We start from the raw sequence: 22,441 nt of genomic DNA on the forward strand, positions 1-22,441 counted from the left end.
GGCTTCTCCATAAGGCCAAGTCTGAGGGCTTAGCCTCAGCTGGCCCTCAGTCTAAACACGCACTGGTGTTTACAGGAATAAAATCTTCAAAAAACCAAAAAACACAAAAAAACCCAGTGCAGGAACAAACAGGGGAAAATTCAGTGAAGTAGGAGCATCATTAAAACATAGAGCAAACAAGCTTGCTTGCCTTCTAAGCAAAGGCCTAGCAGCAGGGGCGTATCTAGGGGGGCAGGCAGTGGCGCTTCTCAGCTCACACAGCCAAGCCAACTGCTGCTCTCTCTTCCCCAACTATCTCTTTTTATTCTCCCCTCCCACTCCCCCGCCCCGCCACAAGAGGTGTACACCAACCAATCAGGATGATTCCTATCTCAGGCAACCAGAACCTTCTGTCTCTGCCTGGAGACAACCAACCAGATCACTTAGATACATTCCCTCCAAAACCCAGCAGCAACACAAATTTTTACCTCATAAGTCTTAGTTGTCAATCAGAGGCTGCAACCTTTTAACCCCTGCAGAGCTTTACAGAACAAGAGGGAACATAGAACAAACCAATACAAAGAAAGTAATTTTAAAAACATGTAGGGAAAGAGTCATTCCTTCCCAACAAGGTGAGATGACTGCCTCAGACAGCAAATGTGCCACAGCGTGGCAAATGTGAGTGCACTGCCCCAGATGTCACCCCACCTGCTTGCTGTCTCTGCCTCATCTAACCTCCGCTGTTGCCACCTCAAGTCTCGGCTTTTCACTGAACCCACCCTTTACTTGCTCTGCCCCTTCCTCACTGACCCCAATGATACCCCTCTTTCCCCTCATTGGCCACAACTTCCTTCAGGGATCTGCTGCTGCTTGCCAGTAAAGAAGCAGTGTGGATGGAGCTTGCATGCATCCACAGCAATTTCACCCACTGGCCTCTCGCCATCACAGCTGTAGCACCTGCAATAGAAGCCCATTGGTTTCTTGTTTCCCTCCAGCAACAAACTTATCCCCTTTGGGGAGGACCCAGTGAAGATGGCAGGGTGAGGCAGTGAAAGAGGCAGGGGCATGTCAACACTGGCTCTGGCCCAGGGGGGTGAGGCCAGCAAGGGGCCAGGTGGCTTGTTGCCATTTGCCTCAAATGGCAAAAGGCAATGAGCCAACATTGACTCAAATTGTATATGGCAAGAGAGGTTTTGGGACTCTCAGATAGGATTATGAAAGACCCATGTCTGAGACCCTGGAGGGTTACTAACATTCAGTAGACAGTGCTGAGCTAGATGGACTAATGGTCTGACTCAGAAGGCGGCAGCTTCATATGGCAATAGAATTCCACTGCCTATGATGTTCAAGAGAAAGAGTGAAGAGGTCTAAATTTAAAATAAACATTTGTTCAGCTTCTTGTAATAACATAGGGCTGCACAACTTTGACTTTCCTGCTGTTTTTGGACTACAACTCCCATCATACTGAGCCACAGTGGCCAATAGTCAGGAATTATGGGGCTTGTAGGCCAACGTTTGCAGGATGACTACAGTTGTGTGGCAATATAGTTGTGCAGCCCAGTTGTTCAGTCCTGTATTTCACACTGGTGTACTGAGTAGGGGTGTTCATGAACTGCAGCTTGAGCACCAGTTCAGGATGGGGAAGGGAGTCAGGAGCAGGAGCTTTAAGAAAAAGGAGAACAGATTTTTACCTGCTCTCTGCCACCCCATGTAGCTTTGTGCTAGGGTAGAGTTTGGCCTAAGTACCCCTACATGGCGCCAACATGCACATGGCATCCGCACATGCACAGGTGCCATTTGCACGGTCAACAACACCATGCTGAGCACACACAAATGGCGACCACACATGTGTGGATGCCATGGGTGTGCTGGCGCCGTGCAAGGGTACCTAGGCCGAGTGCCACCCCAGCAGGAAGATGCGTGGGGTGGCCAAGAGCAGATAAGGACCTGCTCTCTTCTTTCTTAACGCTCCCACTTGCCTCTCTGTGCAGTACCTTAGTTCGTGCACACCCCTAGTTCTGAGGAGAAAATGGATTAAAACTCTGAGGAACTTTGCATGACAAAAGTTTTGTATACACGGTTAATACTGCATTAGAATGCTTTAAATGTAAAGGCACATTATTGTTGGCAGAATCATGTAATGAAGCTCATTTGTTTTTATCATCAGTTGCAGAAGAGGCTTTTTTTTTTTTTTTAGCAATAGCAATAGCACTTACATTTATATACCGCTTTATAGTCGGAGCTCTCTAAGCGGTTTACAATGATTTAGCATATTGCCCCCATCATTCTGGGTACTTTAGTGTTAGTTGGCAACTTCTGAAAAGGTACATTAGATGCCTTTGGACTGGGCCCCAGAATTCAAACTTGGATGTTAGTTCTCTTATTACAAAATGTATGTACCAATAACAACACTAAAACCAAACACAAAAACCCAACTGATCTCTCTAGAGGTTACATGATGAGAATGCACACTGTCACCCATCTGATTTGCCATAGTTACAGAATAAGTTGCTCAAACAAAATGATCAATCAAAAAGTGTCCTATTGTATACATTTTAACAACACTTTTAACAAATGTTAAAAGTCAACCAATGTTAGTATAGCAAAATATTAGGTTTTAAAGGAAATTCTCAATTTTTTGTGTTAGATAGTTATGCTTTTGGGGATAAAACTATGAAACTTACAGGGACTGTGCAGTTTATCATCCTAAGTATTTACAGATAGAGAGGCCTGAAACAAGACAAAATGACAGCCATGCAAAGTTAGTTTCATGGCACAGGGCAGATTGTTGTATGTATCGTGCTATTCATGATAAAAGCACTCAACTTTCAGTCTACAGTGCTCAAGTGTTTACAGATAGGGAGGCTTGAAATATGTTCACACAAAACAAAATGGCAGCCATGCAAAATTAAACCAGATACATTGGCTGAAATTTGTTTCCTCTGAAACAAATATTGTCAAGAAAAGTGCAAAAAAATAATTTCAGGAGACAAAAGGCAAAACATATAAGTACAGTGACACCTAATAAAAATTGGCTACTAACAAAGGCAGCCCATGTAGGTGAAACAAATCAAAAAAAGCTAATAAAGCCATTACAAGTGAGGCCACAGATTATGAATAGCAAAGGCATGATGTGATCTGAGTGATAATGTTACAACTTGATGAACAAAGGAAAGATGACAAGAAAAAATATTTAAACAATTGAGGAACATGCTGTTAGATAGGCGTCAGCATTCCACCCACATTTATTTGGGTGGATTTAAACAATACCATTTTGTTTTCTGTGCTACATTATTATAATTCATTCAAAAGGAAATGAAACAAAAATTGTCTCACTTCAGAAACTGTAGCTTGCCAAACTCAAACTTCTCACCACAGATTTTAACCAGCTTTTCTTTTGTTCACTTTTACAAAGTCTTAAGATTAAATCGAATGTATATTTCCAATTCATTAATATTAATTGTATCTCTCAGCCTAACTTGCTTCACAGGGTTGTTGTGAGCAGAAACTCAAGTATGTAGTACACCGCTCTGGGCTCCTTGGAGGAAGAGCGGGATATAAATGTAAAAATAATAATAATAATAATAATAATTGTGTGGAATTTTGCCTCACCTGATCCTGAAGAATAAGACAGCACTTTGTTCCATTATTTCCCAGATCTAAATGTAGAAGACACCCCTGCCCAAAGGTGAAAGCAGAGATGAGGAAGCAAGAGAGGTGAGCATATACACATCTTCCTCACCTCTTTCCTAGGACGTATCAGCATTGCCACAAATGCTTGTCATGTAAATGTGCCCGTTGAAAGAAGTTTGTTTAAGATTAGTAAGAATGTTGTCTGGGTGAATATCCCTGCCATTTCTCTGAGATAGTGCTTTCTCATTTTTCTTAAGTGAGGCTTAAAATACACATGATTTTTAGTTCCTGGTTTGGAGTATAACGATACACATGCAAGGGCCAATCCAGATTAAGACCATGTTAGAGCGCTCTTAACACTTTGCAAAACTGTTTCTGATCAGCTCACTCTGCTCTTGACTCCACCCTTGAAATAACCAGCAAGATCACACTAAAAAAAGTGTGTGGGGGGGAGCACAGGCGCCTTCTTTTTGGATGAGGTATCATATTAAAGAATATAGGAGCTTCAATAACTGAAAGAAATATGTTTCCCACAGAGAAAAAAAGTACAGCACCCAAAGATTCCTCAAGGTACATCTTGTACAATTAAAAAAACCCAAAACCCAACACTGAGCAAAAACAAACTCTCTGATTTACCCGGGAGGCTGTAGTATGTATGTCTTGTCTCTTTAAGATTAAGTTGTGTTTGGTTGGCTGTGGTTTAGCTTTCTGTTTTCTAAGTGCATGCTGCCCAGAGTTTGTTGCAGTCTTGTATGAATAAAGAAGACTTCTAAAACTACTTTGTGTTCTCCTTCAGGCCCAGGGTCAGGCCAACAAAGTGACTGGTTGTAAATATGCCTAACAACCTTATCTAGGGGAAGATACTACAGAGACTAGCTCCAGTATAACCTAATGGTCTGATGAAGAAATGAAACCACTTTGTTCTCACATGTGAGTAATCTGTCTTCAGTGGTACCCAAAAGGCTAAACATCTGAATTTATTTTAACTATCTAGACCTACTACTACTTAGGAACTGTAAAGCAAATACTACTCACATAGCTCCTGAAAAGATCCAGAGAATTATCCATTGCCACTACCATCACTTTCACGTCTTCTTCCTCTTCCCCCTTTCATCTGCTGAAATGTGTGTTCCTTCCTATCATTTCCTACCCCTACCCTCTGGGAATTTGTCTTCCCAGCCTCATGGAAGGGACAAATACATAGGTTTCAATTGCCCCTGTTTACCAGGGACAATCTCTATTTGCTGGAATCTGTCCCTGATAAATTGCTGTTTTTGTCTCTTGATAATGCCTTGGTTTTTCCCATGTGAGTTACTGGAGTTGTTATTCTCCAGGATTCAGCTCTATCCTCAGAATCTCCTAAAAAAATTAAACCTCCAATGCCATAAGGGCACCTGCATGTAAATGAGTGCACAACACTAAGCAGAGCACAGTATGGAGGAGATGGGATCCAGTCTGCTGAGCAATATGTACTAGTGGGTCAGGGACTTGGGCAATAATCCTTGGTATAAGAACTGGATGTTACAACTGTATGTCCCTATTTTCATCTGGAAATGGACCTGGCTTATCTACTTTGGTAATCTGGAATGTGTTCTGCATGCCTGTATTACCTGCCTTCCATTTGTGGCTTGCTTTTATTCAGAATTGTGCCTCCAAGTTACTTGGCTACATCCCCAAGACATTCATTGGCATGACCCTTTTTCATTGATGAAATGTTTGGAAGGTGTGTCGATAATCCCAGGGAGCCATGCATACTTGTACGCCCTAATGCATCACTTACAGTACAACCTCCTATGCACCGGTGCAATGCTGCATGAACAAAACAGGAAGAGTCTTAGAGGGCTTTAATAAGCAGTTGGGAAAACTGCGTAATTGCCCCACCTGCCTAGTTCTAAATGCAGTTTTATTTTTAGCAATAGAATCCGCTTTTTACACCATTAGCAATATAAGAGCAGGCTAGCAGTTAATGTACCACTTTCATGAATGTGATTGCTAACCAAGTAAAATGCAAGCTCATCTCCACATTTGTAATTGATACAAAATCAGAAGGAACTGCAAAAGCGTTTAGTTCGAGTAGTGTATATGTTGTCTGTTTTATGCTATTTCTGTATGCATGGTCATGAAAACGTTTTGAAATGTCAGAGGGAGATGGTACGTTGCCGCGGAGAGAGGAGCCCTGGGATCCACCTTGCAGATAAACATCCCAATCCTAATTGTATTAGGAATTGGTGTGTATGAGTTCTTTGCCTGTACTTAGGGGTATAAATGAGAATGCCAGTAACTTTGCATCTCTAAATTAGATTTGTTTTATTTGCAAAAAAAAAAAAAAAATCCTATCAAACAATACCAACTGCAATTGGAATTTTCTTTGTTTTAGCTTAATTCTCAATAGAAATAACCATTGTGCTCACACTAAAATTAGATTTACCTGTTAATGCTCTAGTGGACAAAATCTTATTCAAATGAAAATTGAATAAGAACTAGCAGAAGAAATTGCTTCCTGACCTGTATTTGCTTTCAAATGATGTATGGAGGGGCACACACACAATCTATTGAATTCTTTTCTTTCAGATAGTATAGTTAAATACAAGTGTAGCTCATGTGTTACTATCACTTTTATCAACAGCAATGGTAAATAAGGGTACAGAATTCCATGTTGAGGTTGTTGTTAAATTGTGCAGTTAATTCCTCTACCCATCTCCTTTAACTAACATTGGAGCATGCCCAGTAGACTCTCAGAGAGTTTTGCCAGTAACAAGCAAGGGAGAGAGCTGGTCCAAAACAAAAGCAGAGCAGGCCTGCAGAGCCATTATTATATGGGCACAGTCATGCCAAAATAGTTAAGATGAAGAGTATTTTCAACATTCTGCCATTAGAAGCCCAGAACATTCTATTGCTTATAAAATCAATAGTATCCATCCTATCCCCATGAATTGTGTGCACAGCGACTAGGGGACATGAGTCAACACTCCTCAAAATGTGGTGCAAATGCATTGCAAAATGGCCAAGATACTGCAGTTTAACTAAGGGAAAGTTAGCTAAGAGCATAACTTGATTCTGCCCACAGAGAATTCTGAAGCCAAAGTTGGAAGGGGCAAATCCTGGCAATTTCTAGTGAGTGACTTCCTGGTTTTAAACACAGGTACCTGATAAGCAGAGGTGTACCTAGGTAATTTTGAAGCCTGGACCTAAAGGCTTTTGGAGCCCCCTCCTCCCCACAGTATTTTTAACACATTTTTAACATGTCCACACCACCCAGGACAAACTTTTAAAGGATTTGGGGGCCCACGGGGCATGCAGGCCCTTGGAGTCAGCCCAGATGTCCAGAGGTAAGAGCGCCTCTTCTGATAAAAATAGTCTATACCACAATAGTTTATTGGCACTGGGTGGGAATGCTTTCTGTGATTTTCTTGCTGTACTTCTTTGGAGCTTTCTGGAAGCATGTAGCTGAGCACTGTGAGAAAGAGGATTTTGTAGGGATGTATATGGAACCGGCTGGCCCGATTAGGTTCAAGTCCAGACCAGACTCGAACTCTACTGGGCCAGTTCGGTCCAGCACCACCTAGAACACCTCCAGCTCGGCTCAGTCCAGGGGGGATTCGCAGACCTTTTTATGTTTTTAAAAAACCCTTATCCCCCATCGGGGGAGCTTCTGGAAGCTGGGGGGGTCCTGCGGAGGTTCCCCCTCCCCCCACCGGCTCTCCTTATGGTCCACTCCAGCTGGTTTGGCTGGCTCTTCAGTTGTTCAGCTGGGTTTTGGCCTTCTCAGCTCAACGTGTCGGCCATTTTGGACCTGCGCGATTGGCCTCTGTGTGGCCTGGGCAAGGAAGTTTATGCTTCCTTGTTGCATTAGCAAAAGACTTTTGCCGTGGGTCACAACTGAAGCAGGTCACAATTAAACATAGGAACTCGGGCTCTGCCTTATACGTAGACAGATCATTGTTCTATCTAGCTCAGTATTGTCAAAACTGAATGGCAGCAGCTCTCCAAAATTTCTGGCAGTAGTCTTTCCCAGCTCTACCCAGGAAAGCCAAGGATTAAACCTGGGAAGTTCTGTAAGCAAAACAAATCCTCCACTATTGAGCTGCAGCCCCATCCCAGACAATGTTGATGGCTTACCACTTTTCTTTTTTAGTCCTTGTGGCTATTGGCTTACATCTAGTTTCCAGGAAACAAAGGCAAATGGTGCATAATGGGAAGCGTTTGGTAGGAGTACCAAAGTCTGGTTGAGCTTGTGAGGGTTGGTGTAAAGATTTTTAAATGTTTATATCCATATTATCTCTTATTATTATTTTTAATTACGTCCATATTGTCTCTGTTATTTTTTTTAATTATAACCGTATTTGTCTCTGATACTATTATTTTCAATTATACCCATATGGTCTCTGTTATTATTTTATCTAAAGGCTCAATAAGTGTTCAAAGCATTCAATGTAAGCCATTGTTTTTATCCTTATGTTACCCCAATTGAGGGCAGGGGCAGATTACCGCATAGGCAATAGAGGCAATTGCCTACTGTGGCAAATCTTGAGGGGTGGGTGAAAGTTAAATCTTTTTTAAAAAAACCTTTTAAAACTGCCACTGCACGGCGGCAGCGGGAATGGTGGCAGGACCTCCTAGAGGGCCTGCCTGCCTCCCAAATCATGACAGGTCAGGTACTGAATGATGGCATAGACAGCAGTGAGAAGGCTCCACACATGGGCCCACTTTCCTCCCAAATGACACAGGTCAGGCCGATTTCAAGCCTCTGCATACGTGTGTGCCGATGAAGGAAAAACAGTTTTTGGCAGATCCTGGCCTGTGCATGTACTAGGGAAGTGCTGTATGTAATAACCATATTTGGCTTATTCCTTTTGCACACGCTTAATAAACTGTGTACTAGTTCTCTGATTGGCCACTGATGCTATGCTCTGTGATTGGACTAACTACCTCTCCTCATGTTGTTTTTGCCTTATGACGTCAGTGTTATTATATTAGTTATTATTTTATATTGTGTTATTATATTAGTTAGTGTTGTTATTATTATTATATTAGTTAGTGTTATTATATTAGTTACTGTATCCTTCTTTTCAGTGTGTCTCCATTTTGAGAGCCTGCCGTGTCGTTAAACAATAAAGTTCTTCTCTGAATTTCCAGCAAAATGGTGCAAAGACATTGAACTGATCACAGGTGGGACTTTTCCCACATCAATGCAGAGGCCCAAACTCGCCACGGTCCCTGCTATGCTGCCACCGCACAGCAGCAGTCTTAAAGGTTTTTTAAAAAACCAACCATTTAATTCCCCCCACCCTTTACTTATAAAGGGAAACCCTTGCTTCTGGGGCGGCAAATCTTTGGCTGCCTATGGGCAGCAAAAAGCTTAATCCAACCCAGTTGAGGGCATGGGTCTTAAATGAGCCAGAGTGGCTTACAACAGCCCCAGAATATAGTCCACTGTTGGGCTAGTTGAGACTACAAATCAAATAAACAGCAAAGATCTCAAGAGAGATGTAGAGCAGATCACTAGAAGTAGGAAGCCGGTCCAGACACTGCCACTCAAATGAAGTCAAGGCAGCTCCTATCTCTCAGACTCACACATAGCACTCCACACAAACATATGTTCATCAGTATATCACACACAAGTGCCCACAGCAGCAGCACTTCACGTGTAGCAGCACTTTATCACAGCAGCATCTCATGCACAAGTATATGGCAGTACTTCACACACACAAACACAGCATTTTATTTTGTTTGTTTGTTTGTTTTTGAGATGCAGGCCCCTTCTTGGAAGTATTAATCTGGCATTAACCATGTGCTGTCTAACATGCTCTTCATTAAATAGGTGATTCATTAAATAGCTCTTCATTAAATAGGTTGTCGGGATGCCATGTTACCTGGTCGCTTGGGTGGCCCTGTGGAGTCTGGAGAAGGGTGTGGCATCCCTCCTCTGAGACGTTCATTCCCTTTAGGGGGCAGTGGGGATGAGAAGGGCCCAGGCTGGTCGGATCCCAGTGGGGTTGAGAGGACAAGGCAGGGAGAGCTGCAGGAGACAGCTAGGTTGGGTGTGGCAGGAAACAGGAAGCAAGGTCAGGAAGGGGGCGGGGCTGGAAGTAGTCTTTAAGCCCTGTCAGCTCTGTACTGGGGTATTTAAAGACAAGGCAGCTGATGAGGAGGAGCTGCTTCTGAGTATGGGAGCCAGGAGTTAACCAGGAGAGGGAACTGGCTGAATGCAGCAAGCCAGGAGGAGGACTCGGGTGACAAGCTAACCTCCTCCCCTGGCTGTTCCTGAGGCTGACCTTTTTGGGGTTGCTCCAGTCATTCTGGAGTTTAAGAAGGGCTAGGAGCCCACCTCATCCCCTGGGAGTCTTGACATAAGTGATTAAAATGGCAATGTCAATCCATCATATTTTAGAAATACACAACATATTTTACAAAGTATGTTCCAAGATAACTGTTAGGGATGCTCTAGGTAATTTTCCCACTGGGCAGAGGTTTGGACCAAAAGACTTCCAAGGTCCCTTTCAGCTCTAATCTTCTATGATTTTATTTTATTATTCAAAGCACCAAAAGACCTTTACAGTTTCTCCAACTGCCAAAAGGAGAAGTTTAAGGTATATTTTTGGTGAGCATGAACATGGTAGGAAAGAGGAGACTGCAAGCAACATTTTCAAACTGTTATTTCTGATACAGAGTCAGATTATACCTCTCAACAAGTAGACTCTTTTTGCCAAATTCAATAATTATAGAACACATTATCTTGATTTTAGGACAAAATCTTGAAAAATTCAAATGCTTTAACTGTATAATAAAGGCTGTCTATTTATTTTGCCAGTTATTGTACATTATATTATTTATATAATGTATATTATTTATTTATTATTTCTCTGTGTAAACCACCCTGAGCCATATTTGGAAGGGCGGTATAGAAATCAAATAAATAAATAAATAATAAAATCAGGACTTCATCTTTGTCCATTGAATATGTATAGCAAATGTAATGAAGCATAAATTTTATAATGCTTTCTTAATACTTCTGAGCTTTACCAATTTTCATAAAAGGTCTACTAAAAACAATGAAAATAGAATTTCTATTTGTGCCTGAGTCATCTATATATATAATTCTCCTGGGTGTGCCTTGGAATGTGCGTCCCAGCACCCAGCTAATTGGCTGGGCGGCGGATGTGCCTGATTGGTTGAGGCGCACCCAGGAGGATTAGTTGCCGCAGGGGAGTGGCGGTGGGGAGGAGAGGCGGCTGGGCCCAGAAGCGGAGACTGGGGCAGAAGGCGGGGGAGAGGTAACCGCCGGCCCCAAAGAGCGCACAGATGCTCTGTGCAGGGTCGGCTAGTAATAGATTAATTCACCTAGTGTAAAAACAAAGGCAGAATGAACTTTCAGAATTGAATCTGCTCCTACTTTCTCAACATTGGCAAAGTAATGCTTTTTATTGGATCACCATTGGTGGGCTGGATGAGAGCTGGCACCAGTGGTTGGGACTGCTGGGCCACGATCGGGCTTCTCATGGAATCGCTGTTGAACACACTTATGGTGTCTTCTGTTTCAGACAAACAGCACCATCAGTGTGTTGGGTGTGAGGGGGTAATTGACAGTTGGGTGGCAGCACTTTCTCCCCGCTTTTGCCCTTGTAAGCATGCATGCCCGCAACACTCATAACTGCAGAAGAGGCCTATGGTGACCAGGATTAAGATTCTACTGGCTATCTGGAGCAGCAGCTAGACAAGGACGTGCCCAGGCCAAGGAATAGGAATAGCACACCCAACAATTTAAGCAGCGCTTGCAGGACCAGCACTGCAATGACATTCTGTATACTAAACAATATCCTATTTCAAACCAAATATATTGGGCAGGCATAGAGATTTACTCAAGTGCTTGAAGCAGATGACAGTAGAGAACTATAACAGTTATTAAGATGAGTTCTGCTAAAACTCGAAACCACCAGAAACTGAAGAGATATGGATAAAAGGTAAACAAGTTACGGATATACAGTGTGTACTGCATTGACAATTCACCACTTATGCTATTTGTGCTCACAAAAGGATTTGAAAAGACTAAGAATATTGCAAGTGCAATGTTCAGCTCTGCCACATCTTTCTGTTTCTACTGACCTTTTGTGACTAAAAGTAAGAAAATCCACTTTTCTTTGCTTCTTGTAATGGAAATGTTTCCATTGAAGGAAATCCTATTATATGGCTATGCATTAGTTGCTTTGTTGAATCCTAGGTCTAAAGCCCCTATAAATAGTCAACAGCAACAATACTGTGAGATGCTCTTTGATAATGTTTGTCACTAAGGGAGCTGCCTTCTAGTTTCCAATAAAAAAATATTATATGCATGCACCCACATCCTTCTCTAGAAGTAGTACATGACCAAACAGGAAATCTGCCATCCTCAATCTTGTTGAAAATGCAGTTTCCAAAAATAGGTTTTAGGTTTCACCTTCTAGCCTTCTGGTATAACCATCTGTGTGATTAAAGGGAAAGGAAATATTATATTCAATACTTTAAATGTCAACAGATGACTATAAACCCAATGGAGTCATGCATGCTGCTAACTTGGAACCAAAATGTTGGATGATCTTTTTGGAAGCAAGATTCCAGATGCATACCAAGTTTTAGAAAGCGATTTAGTCTTAGGGTGGAAACTATATACATAGTTATGCAAGAATATATTTAGGTCTTTCTATCTTAGTACATTTATGATGCTGCAGATACAGCTGCAGGTACATTTACAACTTGATCCAATGAATGTTAGTTTGAAAGTAGGTCTGACTGTGTTCAGTGAGGCTTATTTCCAAGTAAGTGTGCATAGAATTGCAGGCTTACTTGTCTATGTTACTTGTCAGTGTTCCAAAAACCAAATAGAGGTGGACCTTGTTATCCGCAGGTTCATGCATCCACAGTAGGGAAAAAGACACTCGACCTCAGAATATGCAGGAGGTGGGGAACATGCCGACCTCGCGTCTCCACAGGTCATAGGTGGTTGGAAATGACCACAGAAGTCATTTCCGGCTACAATTTTCTTTGACGGAGCCACAAAATGGCTCCCGTCTTTGTAAAATGGCTCTTCTATTTGTAAAAAAATAGAAAATAAATGCCGATTTGGGGCCAATTTGGGGGCACAGAATGACTCGAGGAGCAGCAGAGCACATTAAGAAGTGCCCTCCTGCATTTTTGGCTGACTGGGAACCTAACCCCTGTGATCCCATAGGATCCCATTACTCAATATTTGCAGTTTCCATATCCGTGGCTGCAGCCCAGAACGGAACCCCCACAAATATTGAGGTTCTCCTGTAGCCATTTCCTTTTGAAACCAGTCCACACACTGTGTTATTCTATCTAGTAATCTTTTGTATTTTGTTGTTTGGAAGATTGTCCCAGTGCAGATCCTCTAGAGAGTGTGAGAGGTGGAGTCAGAAGAAACAGGAGAAAAAAGAGAAGGAGAAAATAGAGTTGCTTCTGGAATAATGTCACAGTTAAATCCACATAAGATTGTTTTGTGTCTATGAGGGAAGCAGTTATAAAACACTCATTGTTCCTTCTTCTTATGTACCAACTTTACTATTTCTGCTATTTCCAAAGAGTGCAGATCCTCCCCAAGTATTTGAGGCATCCCCCCTCATTTTACTGAACTCCACCCACCAAACTAATAGCTACCCATCCACCAAATTAATAACCCATATCTTCAATACCCCAAACATATTTTCTCTCTCACACACACACGTGTCCCGGGCAGAACAGGTGTCAATGGTCAGATCTTAGTGGGAATTATATCCCTTTCCAAGCAGTTTTTTCAGGATTCTTACTTGGAGAAGAAATGAACATAAAGGGCATTTTATATCTCTCATCTTTGTTTTCTTTAAAATGAATAGTAGTGATACTTAGATTTCCTTCTATCTGCATATCTAAAAACTTTGCATTTACCTTATAACTGAAAAGCACCTTATTCAAGAAAAAAATTGTGATACTGTCTACATATTAAGTAAAGGGGGGAAACAAAGAAAAAACAAATTCCTTTCAATCCAGCAGTAAGATTCATGATTTCAAGATACTTTTAATATATGATTACAATTAAAAAAATTACATTTTCAGAAATTCAAGCAAATCTGACCTATAGATAATTTTTAGTTTGATTGCTTTGCTTTGAGAAGCAGAAGAAAGAAAACCCTAAAGAAATTTCAAAACATGTAGCTATTTAATTTTGCTTGTTTAGCTAGCTAGTTCAATTAGTTAGTTGGTTTTCAAATTTCTAGGCTACTTTTCTGCTAAAGTCATTCAGACTGAATCACAATGAAGATTACCTGAATTCAAGGGCAATAGAGTCATCCCTTGCCAACCACGGGTTTCCCAACCACTGTTTTGAGTATCCCAACCGGGAAATTGTGGCAGGTCTCGCCAACCGCGACCTGAGTATCTGCGGCTTGGCAAAATTGTTTGGCATTTTGGGGTCAGGTCATTTTATGGGGTATGGGGTCATTTTATGGGGCTGGGGGTCATTTTCAGGGGTCCCCTTTACTCCTCTTACTCATTCCTTGTGATTTGGGGGGATGTTTTCTATTTTAACTGATTTTTTTTCATCTTTTTGCAACCACAATTCTCTTAAACCCCTGGCTTGCCTACTGCAAATTCGCCAACCACAAGGTTTTCTCAGAACAGAACCCTCGCAGTTGACGAAGAATGACTTTATATCCATACAATAAATAAAGCCTCACCCTCCTCTCTCTAGCTGCTCCTCCTCTTCTTCTCAAAGGAGGGAAAGTTATCTCAGCTATGCTTCTATGCATGGAACTAGTGGATTATATAAGAACTAGTGTGCAAATGGCAGTCACTGCACTTATATCTAGCAGTGAAGAGTCAGTGACAAGTGACATTTTAGTTATTTTATTTGAAAGCTACTTTTCATTAGCAGAAATTGTAGATTCATATTTTCTCTATCTGAATACAGACACACCATGCAGAGATTAGAGACAAAAAAAAGCAAAGGAAGGAGTAGGTAGGACTGTACAAAGAATCACGTCCTATTTGTTCATGTCTGTGATGGGAAGGCTTAGTGCTGGGGGAATGAGAAAGGCAGAGATGGAAATTGTTTTTAAAAAGAAAACCAGAATGAACAGCCTCTTTGAACTGTAACAACCACCAGGACAACATACCAGCAAGCAAAGCAGCAGTGGCCCAGCAATAGTGTTCTCTCCAAGTCATATTTTCTGTGATGGAATAAATCTATTTCATTCAAGCACAGAAGATTCTTTTGTGAGATGTGAAATCTTGGCCACCATTATCAAGCTGTTTGTGCGAGTAAGGCGTCTCTCAGCAGTCGCCATCATTTCTACATCTGAGTGCTCTGCTACCATTCTATATGACAGCTAAAGAAAGGTCTTTAACTTTCCAGTACTCAGTATCATGCTGACTTTCTCAACAAAAAAGGTTTTAATGTAATCCTGATAAAGAAAATGTAATAATTAATTGATCAAATCAGCCTGAATTTACATATGTACCTGTTAAATGGGCAAAGAAACCTATTTAAAAATGGTGGCTCTCTTATCAACTCCTGATCAGGGAGAGATCAACTCCTATCATTCAATCCGTCATAGCATTTCTCTAGCAGTTGATGTTTCTTTCTAGTGTTTCTTTCTAGATTGTGAGCCCATTTGGAAAAGTATTTTTCTTATTCTTTTTGCTATATAAAATGCAAGAGTGGCTCCAGAGGGCAGGCAAGGGGGCAAGTGCCTCTTCGGACAAAAACTCCCCCCACCTGTCCCTCTTTTTTGTTTCAGAAACATTGCTTGCCTACCCAGAAATGCATGTGTGTCCCCCCCCTTTTTTTTCAGGTGCCACCATGGATGAAATTCTTTTGAGATTTATTTGGCTGAAAATCAGTGCATTGATGAGAATGGTGGTGGTGGTGGTTTTATGAATAAAACAGTGTGTTGTATTCTATCTAGCAATATTTTATATTTTGTGAATTAGACGTTTGTCCCTGTGGGGATCCTGTAGTGTGTGGTGTGTGGGGGTAGAGTCAGAAAGGAAAAGGAGGAGGAGAAACAAATTCTTCTAGTAAGAACTAATCAGCCTACTTTCCTTTCACTGTCTCTACTTATGGACTAAATTTGGTGCAAATTGAGGTCCACAAGTTAGATCTTTTGTGCCTCAAATGTTCATGTGTCCACCATCTTGGGTTGGGATGGATGTCATCATTATAAACTGCACCATTGAGGTGTCCCTGTGCATCACTCACTACAACTGTTCCAAATTTGGTTCAAATTGGTTAGACAGTCCTAAAGTTATTGCACTTGCGCCTCAAAGATTTACATGTCTGCCATCTTGAATTCAGGTGCATGACATCATCTCAATCTTTGCCATTGAGGTGTCACTTTGTGTCCCTACAGCTGTACCAAATTTGGTTCAAATTGGTTTAGAGGTTCACGTTAGCCCACCTGCACCTCAAATGTTTATGCATCCTCCATCTTGAATTGGTGTGAATGACATTATTACAAATGATGCCATTGGGGTGTCCCTTAGGCAGTCCACAAATTAACCCGCTAGCACCTCAGATGTTCACACAGCCGCCATCTTGAACTGGAGTGGATGACATCATCACACAATATGCCATTTGGGCATCCCTATGTGTCCCTACAGCTGTAGCTAATTTGGTTCAAAACGGTTAGGCAGTTCACAGGCTAGCCCACTTGCAGCTCAAAAGTTTATGTGTCTGCCATTTTGGAGCAGGGTGGATGACATCATCACAAACTACTCCATTGAGGTGACCCTACAACTGTACCTGATTTGGTTCATATTGGTCCAGGTGTTGCAAAGTTGATGGGGAGGACACACAGATGGACACAAACGCAGAATGCCGGTTGATCTCATAAGCCTTCTGGAAAGTAGGCTAAAAAGGGAGTTGTTTCCTAATTAAGGTTTTTTAAATAAGCATGATTGCTTTGTGTTTACAAGGGAAGCAGCCATACAACACAGTGGTTCTGAAGAAAAGCATATTCTTTCTTAGTGTTTAGATGTAGGCATGTAGAAGTCAGAATTAGAATTTGTTCTGTAAAAGGTTTTTATACCTGTTAAAAATGAAAAGTGCTTTTTAAAAATCTGTTGCCTGGTTAATAAGGAGCATTTTGTTGTCAATTAAAAAATGTTGTAATGATTAACCTAACTCATTAAGCCGTGAAGTGCTGCAACCGCCAGTTGCAGTATGATGTATGACTTCTAGTTCCTAAATCATGTAGCTCAACAACTCCTCAAACTCTGAGGAGGCAGGAAATCTCTTTTTATGAATAAAATCCATCCTCCTACCTGAAAACCAATAGATGAAAATCAGAGAAAGGCTTTAGTGGGAGCTGGAAATATATCTTTTTTGGGGGGGGCTAGATCAGCCTTCTGGCCTTCGAGCCCTTATGGTGCTTACTACTAATATTTCAGTCAAAGATGGCAAAGTCTATAGTGCAGATCTGGACTGCATTATTTAGTGAGTCCAGTAAGTAACAGGGGAAGGATGAAACTCCGATTGTGGATGAATAGTAAGAAGCACACAGAAAATAGAGCATGATGGATATGCAGCCATTAGAAAACATCTAGATCATGTAGTCACAGCATTGTAAGGATATTCCATTTTAAAACACTCCTAGGAGATGCTTTTCTTGAAAAATTTCTCTGAGTTTTTGAGACTGTGACTGACCTCAAACCTAAAACAATTTATGAGCCTGTGCTTTCAGTTCGTTCCACTGAAGCCAGTTCTATTAAAAGTGGGATTTTAGCTTGTTAACTAGTTTCAAGAGTGGATTCTGCAGACTTCTTTGCTGTCACTTATCGTAGCTAATTAATAGTATTCTTTATCATAGTTTCTGGGGAGGATGTGTAATACAAGGTAATTCACACGACCAAAATCCCTGGTGGCTAGAGAGGGCTGTGGGGAAAGCAGGAGTATACCTACCTTCCCCCACATGATCTTCTTTAGCCCTGTGTTGTGCTGCACTACTGTGCACATGATTGCTGTGCCACTGTGGCAATCAGCGTGGCATTCTGGAGGCCGGGGAAATGCTGCCTTTTCTTTAATATTTTCTTTCTCATTGGACCAGTTATCTCAGTCATTTCGAGCAAACATTTTATGTGGCTGCTTCCCACTCTAAATCTACTTTATCTGGTTACTGTGCCCCTCTAGACCTAAAAGATCCCCCTCTTTTTTAGCTGGGTGTATTTCTTTTGGTAGTCAAGGTGGGAACTAAAATTTCCAAGCACAGCCATGACTGGTGCTGGGAAAATACAGTTACTAACAACAACAACAACAACAACAATGTATATACCGCTTTTCAACAAAAGTTTCCAAAGTGGTTTACAAAGAGAAATAATAAATAAATAAATAAGATGTATCCTTGTCCTCAAAGTGCTCACAATATAAAAAGAAAGAGAAGACAGCCACGAGCAACAGTCACTGGAGGGATGCTGTGCTGGGGGTAGATAGGGCCAGTTACTCTCCCCCTGCTAAATAAAGAGAATCACCACGTTAACAAGGTGCTTCTTTGCCCAGTTAGCAGGGGTTAGCAATAGGACAGCTCAAACAAATGAGCTTGTCAATACTGAGCTGGTTTTGAGTTGTTGTTTTTAAATATATATATATTTAAAAGACATAGATGATGGTGGACTAGGAAGCTGCCATAATCAGAGGCCACACAAAAATCTGGCCCCTTTGAAATCAAAGGACTAAAGAATATTTAACCTGTATCGCATCCAGTTTCTTATTAATAGGAATTCAATGGTGGATGAGTTTTCCTATATTCTCAATGAAACTGGAAATAATATTTAATTAAAGTATTCTAGAAGGTATAAATAAAATGCTCCTGAGACTATTACAATGCTAATGTTTTTCCTCATTCATTTGGAAAGATAATTGATACACAAGTCAAAATGGCCCAATGAGAGCCTTAATATTTTACACGGGAATATGTGATTAAAACACTTGTGAACAGGAACATGTTCAGATTGGTCTATATTTGGGGAGTAGATTCACTAATGGAAGGAAAGGGGTTGTTTTGTGTGGGCAACAATTTTGTTTCCAGACATCTCCATTTTTATTTGTGAGACTTATCATAGGAACTATTTGCAGGAATGACAAACTTGCAAACCAGAAATCCACTTTCTGAATAAATAAAAATATGGAGAGCAAAATTAGTAAGACCTTTCAAAAGTTCTACCATCCAAAATAATGCTATTTACAGAAGAGGTTGATTTCATTCAAAAGAGGGGGAGAGATTTGGAATTTTTTTTCCAGTTTACATGCAATGGACTTCTCTTTCTGTTGTAAAAATTGTGAAGTTTCAGTAACATCAGAAGAGTAATAAGAAAATAAAATATACAAATAATCACACAAAATGATAGACTCTGATGGAAAAAAGTGATCTTGACCATTCCCACTTGATGACAAATGGCGGCATTCTATATTATTTTTAATCTGAAATGTGAAATTCCCCCACCCACTCTTTGTAGGTATCCACTTGTGGAATATATGGACCACTTATTATACATCAGCAGATTCAAGTATGCCACTAGCTGTATTCTGATCAAGAATCTTCAATCAATTCTCCTGGCTTCCTGACAAATGTGCCTTTATTATGTACGTGGCTGCAAATGTATTTGTAGCATTGCCTTCACACCAGTTGACATGATGTCACCTTGGGTTCAAAGAGTCTATATTGAAGTCTGCAGCAGGTTCATCTCACACCAACACCCATCACCTCTACTCTACAGTGTGGGCAACTAAGCACAAGAAGACAGCCAAGATGGCAACATCCTTCGCTCCACTTTGTTGGGTGACTCCATCGTGTTTCCAAGCAGTAGGTCATTCACAAACTGATCTACTTCTTCCAGCCAACCCTCTACTGGTTCAAGGAAGCTCCTGGCAGCAACACTCCGCCACAAGGCTTTGAAGCTGGTGATGCTGGCACCCCTTAAAACAGTCCCAATCCCAATTTCTTCACAATGTTCTGTTTATGGCTACATGCACCGTCTTCACCAGAAATCTATTACCAGGTTTGCTCTGCTATGCTTTGGCTTAATGTGGAGCATTTAACCCATCTTAGTGCAAACCCACATACAGCCAAATTATGCATTGAGATATACCAGGAAAGCTGACTGTGGACAGGATACACCCTAGTTACAGTACTGCAGAGGCATGCTTCTTAAAAGCAGTTGAGTTTTATTAAAGAACAGGGGTTTACAAGTGAAAAGAAGTGGTTAGCGACTCAGCAGATTTGCTGGCAGTGAACTTCCCTTAGGGAACTGTTAGAAGAACTGCTCCAGAGTGCTTGGCTAGACACTCCAACTATGCCTTGGCTTAGTGTGGGGAATTAGCTTGGCTGGAGGGAGCAGTCCTGTTACAGTATCAATTTAAGCAAGTTTTGCATTTTGAAAATGGAGAGAAGGCAGAAATGTAATACAACAGATTTATTTGCAGATGAAAGGAGTACATGAAGGCAGAAGTTAGGCAAGGCAATGAAATCTTAACTGATAGTCCTAACAAGAATCTCACTGACAATCATTTTAGCTTAGGGTCCAAATTGCAGGTTAAGGCTTGCAGTAGAAAGTACTTAAAGACAGGAGAAGAGGGAAGAGAAAGGGGGCAAGGAGACTTAAAGGGGCAGAAGGTTAGTTTTACCTATCCTTGATCCTGTGGTGCATTAGGTGTACTTGCAGGTGCACTGACTGGTCTTCTCACAGGAAAAGACAGGAAAGTAGGGAAAAGAAAGGGTGAGGAGCAAAAGGCTACCACTCGCACCCTTGAAAACTTGCAGGGTAAAGGTCCATCTGGATTCTGATTCTGCAGCCATGTGGCTTGGCCAGGAGTACTTATACTCCAAAACATGCCTGGAAGCAATTCATAAGTCATGCCCACTCCCTGGAGGGGCAGAAACTCAGGTAGAATGAAGTTCAGAGTTGCATGAACTGGTCAGTCTTGGGTGTGACTTGCCAAACAAAAGGCAAGAGTAGCGTGTGGAAATGTACATGGAAATGTGAATAACTAGGCTTAAGGCTTATCTTGAGACAGAGATGATGTTCCAGGTGCAAAGATATATATTTTTGGCTTTTAATGGGCTGCCTCTGCTCAGGTTATTGACAGTCAATTAAACTATGGATGGTGGGTTGGGAAATGCTCACTCTTATCTGAATTGCTGAAGAAAGTGCGGAAATGTTATCCAGAATGGAGAATGTGAGCCCACAGTTCCAACTGCATTGAGGGGTGATTTTTGTGTCATCCCAATATAGAGCTGTTTGGGAAGCAGAATGGCATAAAGAATGGCATAGAGTTGCCCCTAATACACATTTACAGGTTAGTGCTGAGGGGCAGAGGACACAGTTGTGGGCACTAGGAAATGGGAGTGAGAGAAAGGGAAAAAGAAAATGGGAACAGGGGGACAGTTCTATAGCTACCCATCTTGCAACTTTGCCTTGTGGTGCAACAGTGAGATGGGAGGAACATATGAAGCTGCCTTATACTGAGTCAGACCATTGGTCCATCTAGCTCAATATTGTCTACACAGACTGCCAGCGGCTTCTCCAAGGTTGAAGGCAGGAATCTCTCTCAGCTCTATCTTGGAGATGCCAAGGAGAGAATTTGAAGCCATCTGCATACAGGTATCCCAGAGCAGCCCCACCCCCTGAGGGGAATATCTTACCGTGCTCACACATGTCTGCCATTCAAATGCAAACCAGAGCAGATCCTTCTTAGCAAAGGGGATGAGGGGAAGTGAACGGCAGCTAAATTCTCAACTTGCAAGGAATTGAGGGGCCCAAAAATAGTGGTTTCAAATAATGATTGCAGCTCAAAGATTCTCAGGCTTGGCAGTCTCTAGAACTTATCCACAGAATGTCCATTCTCTCAATCTTTGGGCTTCTAGCAGGGTAGATGATTGGGTTAGTGAGATATGGGGAACTTCAAACCTTGGAAACAAAATGATATGAAGTGGTGTGAATCCTGTATCCATGAACTGAACAAAGTACTAACTCAAAGTGGTTTTTTTAAAAAACAAAAAACTTCATAGTAGCATGTGGGCATGAAACTGGATGTGTCCATTGCTCTGTGATCAGGAAAATATTTTTCTGATATGGACAATGGTCAGATGTGGATGATGTGGGCGATGGTCACATTTCCCTTAAAACAGAAGGCTGAATCTCCCAAGTGAGGCAATTTAGAGGAGGGAGGTGGACACATTTTCAGCATGGCTCACTTGATTGAATCTAAAAGTCTTACCTATGGGAGGGAATTTGTCCTTGGTTCCTTGACTTGTCTAGGAGTTTGCTCATTAAGAAAGAGAGACCATTCCAAACTCAGTACTTTGATGCTTCGTCTATTGTGACACTTTCTGTGCATGCTTAGGGCAGTGGCTATCAGAGTGATATCTTCTAGTCTGTTTTGATCACACTAATGACCTGGGAGCACTAAGAAGAACCTGGCCAGAATGACCTATTTCCTTTCCTTGAACCAGAGGAATGCACTCAGGCAGAGGCTTCCTCATCAGTAGAACAGTAATACAATCATTACAGAACACCAAGATTCAATCTGGGGGTACAGTGGCGTGCAATGGGACCAAGCAGGCATGAAAACAGTTCAGCCTTGAGGAATTATCTTGGGAATCCTCTCTTCACCCAAAGAGGGCCTCAGAATGTTCAGCATCCCTATCCCATAATTTATTCCCTATACTGTACTGTACCTATTAGTTGTGACCAATACAGACCTACCTAACACTATCATACCCCTTCAGTAACAGTATAGGGTAGGTGGCAAAAAGTCTGGTCGCACCAGTCTGGCAGAGAAGCAAATCATTCCCCTAAAGTCAGC

At 41.5% G+C, this 22,441-nt stretch overlaps 1 protein-coding gene and 1 long non-coding RNA gene across 5 annotated transcripts in view; one reads left to right on the forward strand and one right to left on the reverse strand.

The window, feature by feature from the left end:
- The window catches only part of LOC128324664 (uncharacterized), a 29,515-nt gene extending 19,756 nt beyond the window's left edge, over positions 1–9,759 (reverse strand). For 2 of the 3 annotated variants that reach the window (XR_008307020.1, XM_053249471.1), the window contains exon 1: positions 688–728. Coding sequence is in view for 1 of the 3 variants with exons in the window: in XM_053249474.1 (XP_053105449.1) it covers positions 9,486–9,551 (66 nt within the window). In the remaining 2 variants the exon portion in view is untranslated. Of the gene's footprint in view, positions 1–687; positions 729–9,485 lie in introns of those variants that run through there. The other variant, XM_053249474.1, reaches the window with a different exon arrangement.
- Positions 442–20,693, forward strand: LOC128324665 (uncharacterized). 2 transcript variants are annotated; one of them, XR_008307021.1, is made up of 4 exons: positions 442–611; positions 3,637–3,696; positions 4,409–4,542; positions 19,093–20,693. It is a non-coding gene; the product is annotated as an uncharacterized LOC128324665 (long non-coding RNA). The 2 variants fall into 2 exon arrangements; XR_008307022.1 differs by lacking the exon at positions 19,093–20,693 and adding an exon at positions 8,686–8,853.
- The last annotated feature ends 1,748 nt before the right edge of the window (positions 20,694–22,441 follow it).

Source organism: Hemicordylus capensis, chromosome 4, assembly GCF_027244095.1.
Source record: "Hemicordylus capensis ecotype Gifberg chromosome 4, rHemCap1.1.pri, whole genome shotgun sequence".
NCBI classification, from domain to species: domain Eukaryota; kingdom Metazoa; phylum Chordata; class Lepidosauria; order Squamata; family Cordylidae; genus Hemicordylus; species Hemicordylus capensis.